Raw genomic sequence first — 5,370 nt, 5'->3', positions numbered from 1 at the left:
CTCCCAGCTTCTTGTGCCCCTGGCAGAGCAGGGAAAGCTGAAAAAGTCCTTGGCCAGTCTAAGCGCTGCTCAGCAACAACTAAACCATTAGTGAGTTATCAACATTCTTCTTGTACTAAATCCAAAACACAGCACTGTGTGTCGTGGATGGAGTGAGAGGGAGGCAAAAATAATATAGTTTATCGGTGTAAAACAGTGAGTTACCAAAGTTCAGTGGTAAATGCAACAGTGGCTTATAAGATTCAATGGCAAGGAACACTTGGTTACTTACTGTACAGAGGGCAGGGTCAGACAAAGCTGTCAGGGAGACCCTCCAGTTGGGTCATGAGGTTCAGACAGGACCCCCTTGCTTTCTAAACTCCTTCCTCAGAGAGGAGTCTGGTGCGGCTGGATCCAGTCCTAGTCCCAGACTTGGTCAATGGTGTATGTCTAAAGGATTATATATGCGCGATCGATCCTTTATGTTACTTGGCTAAGGTTTCAGTGTTAGCACGCTGTTAGCCTATCACTGAGAATCTGTTGTGGTGAGGAATCTCTCAACCTCAAGGAGTAACCTTGAGAGGCGTCCCTGCTCAAGGGGAGATCCTGCCGTGCAGCCCGATGCCGTGCAGGAGAGCTCAAAGGGCTCCTGGGCTGCTCCCTATTGATGGGGGTAAGATAATTGGCTCATAGACATATTTGCATACTGACCACTGTGCTTAGGTGGCCACATTCCACTATAGCCCTCAGCTATCTGTCTTCCCCACATCCAGTGGGTGCATCCTTCACAACCAGACACATCCATCGCGGCTGACACGGGTGGTTATCCCTTGAAAGAGGTCGAGGGAGGGGGAGTCAGAGGGGAGGAGGGAGCACACCACCACACCATGCCAGCTATTAGGAAGAAGATTAACTCTGTCCCAGCTGAAACCAGGGCAACGATAAATGTCTGAAAATCACCTTGCAAGCCCAGTAAGGACAGTCTTTGGGATGGGTTTAGCTGCTCTCTTACTAGCAACCTAACTGTGTTCAAAAGTGAAAACAGGGAGGTCTAAACCTTTTCAACATCTTTCTTCCAGGAGGAAAGCAGTAAACACGAGGCAATGGATGTGAGGGTAACCCACTGCCTGCTCCTTTGGGCTGTGCACTTCTTCCCAGCCACGCCGCGCACTGCTCTCAGGGTAAGCTTCACTAGATGAGGTTGCTCAAAGCCCCATCCCACCTGGCCTTGAACACTTCCAGGGATGGGGCATCCGCAACTTCTCTGGGCAACCTGTTCCAGTGCCTCACCACCCTCATCATAAAGAGTTTCTTCCTCATATCCAATCTAAGTCTACCCTCTTTAAGTTTAAAACCATTGCCCCTTGTCCTGTCACTACAGGAAGAAATACTCTGAAGTATTTAATACATTCAATATGCCAAGCAACCTCCAGCACAGCTCCTGGAGTGTTAGACATCTGCTGTTCAGCCTGCTCTACCCAGCAGTAACAGTGCAATTTCCAAGGCATCACGTAGTCAGACTTTGCTTCCAGACTGACAGGGTTGTTGTAGATGATAGACCATTTGACCAAGCAGTGATGGAAGCCCTTTTGGATTGCACCCGGCTGAAAGACATGCAGTCCCAGCATGCAAGGAGCCTGGTACGCCTGCTTCGGGGTCGCTTCCCAACCAGGAGAGGAACAAAGTGGCTATTGGTATTTGTACAGCTTTATCTTATGGTAAAAGTCATATAGATCATGTATTCTCATCAACAAGTCACATATTCTCATCAACATGAGAAATATTGGAGAAGTGTCACGATCCACTGTTGGGTTGAACAATTTGGCAGAGGTTAAACCCCCTTGTTTTCCAATCAACCTCAGATAATTCTGGGAGGTTGGGGGCAGTTGGGTTTAACTTCTGATTAACTCCAATGTTTTATTGTGACTAGGTTCCTTTTACATTCTCGGGAACAGAGTTAAGACTCAAAACAGTGTCAAGTGCCAAGTCACTTTATTTGGCCAACAACAAATACGCAGGAGAAAAGCAGAGAAAGAGAGGAAAAGTGAGAAAGGGAAAGAAAGGGGGAGAAACAAACAGCAGGGGAGTGTTGCGATAGCTACCCGGGGCGGCCCGCGCAGCCGGTGCACCTGATGTATCTTCGAATCCAGTGGAGGGCAGATGTTCCTGGATGCTCCTCCTGGTCTCTGCTGGTTTCCCCTTTTTACAGGATTGCCCTCTTGCATAGTCAATAACTGTTTTGCATACCCAGGCCTCCCACTTGGCAGTGGGGTGCATGCCCAGTACCGTCACTAGAGGGTGCTTGAAAATCCCAGAGGGTCCGAGCCCCCTCCCCGTTGTCAGTCGACCCTGGGCCCGGGCGGGGACATGTCTGCCTTGGTGATTAAACTGTCCCACTCAGTTGTCGTGGTGATTAGGCTTTGGTAGTTCAACTTGCCTGCCACCAACCTTGAGACAAGTTTCTAGTCCCTTACAAGAAGTTAAGCCAAATACAGGCTTTTTGACTGAGGAATAGCTGCTGGAGTCATATGTGACCCTGTCCCCTAGCTCAGTATGTCACTTCAGTCGAAGGGTGCAGCTGAAGGCTTCATATCGAGAGACAAACTGTTAGTGGAGGGTTCTGAGCTGGCCTGCATGAGCGACTGGCCACGAGCTCTGCATTCTGGACTTTGAAGACTTCTGGACCTCAAAAGGCCTATTTTACCCTTGAAATCACCTTTCTCGTTTGTGCCAAGGAGTCGTCTTACTTATTGTGACATTCAACCTACGTTCCACTTTTCCTTATTTTTCAGGTTGTCAGTAAGGAATCGAAGATTGGTAATCAGCAAGGTACAGTGAATAGCTACGCATCTTTTAATTCTTTATGAAGTGTTATCGGTTATAAATACCTTACACCCCTGATACCTCATGGACCATGGTATGCTGTCTTACACCTTATAACAGTATCTGCTTGACTTGTTTTCCAGGTGGGTGTATAAATCTTATACCCTGCAAAGATAACGGAGCTATTTGTATTCAGCCTTGTTCTCCCCCCTTCCATGGGGAGACAAGCTTTGTCTGCGAAAACAGAAAGTGGCAAATGTTCACAGATGCTTGTGCTAGCCTGGATGTTCAGTCCCTTTTTCAGGTGAGGTAACTGTTCTGCATCTACATTGGCCTATGCTCATAATTTCTTGCAAAGACACCCCCCCCTTCCTCCACACCTTTTAAAACTTGAGCAGAGGGAAGAAGTTGGGATCTTAAAACACCAATTGCGTTAGTAACAGGATTTGACATCACCTTAAATCAAATGATGGGAAATAAATTTGGAAAATTCCTATATGGAATCATAATTCAGAAATGAAATCGCCTTGTTCACTCGGCTGGTGTTCTTCACGTGGGTCTAAACCAAGACAATGATACACTAGAATGAACCTGTAATAATCGGATGATTCACGGTAAATTCTCCCCTAATTACAAAATAAAGGACCTTATTCAAGTCACTTCAAGAATAAGGCACTGTATTTAGTTCTGGCCCCTTCCTTCATGTGTGTTGTACAAGCACGACATTCTTCTCAGGTGAGCTTTGGTCCTGGGCTTCAGGCCATCTGGCACGTTCATTGCACGCCCCAGCACTGCACCTCTTGCCTGGTTGTAGCTGTAGCTTAATTTTCATTCTGCTCATTAATTGTCTCAAATTTATTTTCTTCCCTCCAGAGGATTTCTGAACGCGAACTTGTTCCAAGCTCTGGAGGACATGTTAGTGTTGCTGGAGGACACCTTCCTTTTGTAGGGGAAGGAAAGCCAGACCGTGGGAAGCCTGGAGATGGAGCAAAATATTTTGGTGCTGATGACTATGGGGATAGTAACTGCCAAGCTGATTTTTCATGCATCATCCCAGATATCCTGTCTTCACCAGCCATTCCAGGAAACATTGCTGATATAGTGGAGTTGCTAAAGAAGATTTCCCTGCTGTTTTTGGAGAACGTCAATAGAGGAAAAATGCAGGTATTTACTTTTATGGGCTTCAGGAGGGGTTTCTGAGCTTGCTGGAGCACCCAGACAGTGTTTTGTCCTTATAGCTACTCTCCAATAAGTGGTGGCTGCAACTTGCATGGAGGTCACCTGGAAAGTTTCCAGAGAGGATGATTTTATCTTGTCAGAGAAACTGTTTAGTCTGTCCATGTGTGGTGGAAATCCTCTGTTTCACCCAGGAGTGGAATTTGCTTTCTTTAAAAGTAAAAGTTTGCAGGAACCACTGTTGTAGACATGGGAGAGCAGTACCAGGAAGGATCAATTTTTCAAGTATGACATCGTAGGGAAGGCAGCCATGGAGGTGCTTACCCACAGCTATGTTGTTATGTGTTGCACAATGGAAACTGAAATCTTTCCCTGATGAACTCAGAAATCAGAGAGGCGGGGGAAGAAATGTAGGGAGGGAGGTGCAAAGCAGACCTGCATAGTGGGTCAGCGTATGGAATAGGACTTAGGTGTCCTGATTTTTGATCTATACTTCCTTCTCCAAGCACTTTTTGAGCTGTGATATGAAGAGGATAGGAGAACTCCGTTAGTGATTCGTGCCAATGAGATGTTTGGGTTTGACTGGGATGGGATCATGGGAACCTGCTTGTTGTCAAAGAATAATATTCCCTTTATAGAAATCACTCGAGTTAAATGAGCCTTTCTGGAGGCCCTGCCAGTGGAAAAATAGTTGGTTTCCTTTAACATAAAAAATAACTTATTTTTTTCTTTTTTCTTTCAGAGTTACAGCAGGATAGCAAACCATATTCTAAACAGCTCCATCATTTCCAACTGGGCTTTTGTAAGGGACAGAAATGCCAGTTCGATATTACTGGACTCGGTGAATTTATTTGCTGGGAAACTTCTTCTAAGGAATGGGTCAGAAAGTATACAGGAACACTTCATCTCTACAAAAGGCTACAGCATACATAAAAATAGTTCAGGGAAGAGCTTTGATTTTTCTATGGCATTCAGTAACACAGGCAATATCACTGGGCACATGGTCATTCCAGAAGAAGAACTTTTGAAGTTACCCAAGACTTCCAAAGCCATCAGCGTTGCATTTCCAACGCTTGGAGCCATTATAGAAACCAGCCGGTTGGACCCTGGCTTGGTGAATGGAATGGTCTTGTCTGTGTCTCTGCCAGAAGAGCTCCGGCATATTTTGCTCACCTTCGAAAAGGTGAATAAACTGGAGAACGTCAAGGCTCAGTGTGTTGCGTGGCACTCTGCTGAAAGGAGGTGGGATAGCAGGGCATGCACAGTGAAGTCTGACAACATCAGCAGCGTTGTTTGCATCTGCAGGCATCACCGTCGGACGTTCAAATCCTTTTCCATTTTGATGTCCCCCACCACGCTGCGAAATGCAGTGCTGGATTACATTACTCGTGT

The 5,370-nt window shown here is 46.1% G+C and overlaps 1 protein-coding gene across 1 annotated transcript in view; it reads left to right on the top strand.

Moving 5' to 3' along the window:
• The window catches only part of LOC104127010 (adhesion G-protein coupled receptor F2), a 7,860-nt gene that overhangs the window by 1,428 nt on the left and 1,062 nt on the right, over positions 1 to 5,370 (top strand). The window contains exons 2-5 of the mRNA XM_035895122.1: positions 2,772 to 2,808; positions 2,946 to 3,106; positions 3,676 to 3,966; positions 4,721 to 5,367. Of these exons, the coding sequence (XP_035751015.1) occupies positions 2,772 to 2,808; positions 2,946 to 3,106; positions 3,676 to 3,966; positions 4,721 to 5,367 (1,136 nt within the window). The remainder of the gene's footprint in view (positions 1 to 2,771; positions 2,809 to 2,945; positions 3,107 to 3,675; positions 3,967 to 4,720; positions 5,368 to 5,370) is intronic.

This window comes from Egretta garzetta, unplaced genomic scaffold (genome assembly GCF_000687185.1).
Source record: "Egretta garzetta isolate BGI_Z169 unplaced genomic scaffold, ASM68718v1 scaffold235, whole genome shotgun sequence".
NCBI lineage: Eukaryota > Metazoa > Chordata > Aves > Pelecaniformes > Ardeidae > Egretta > Egretta garzetta.
Note: the sequence above shows the minus strand (reverse complement) of the source record. Positions and strands in the feature narration are given on the sequence as shown.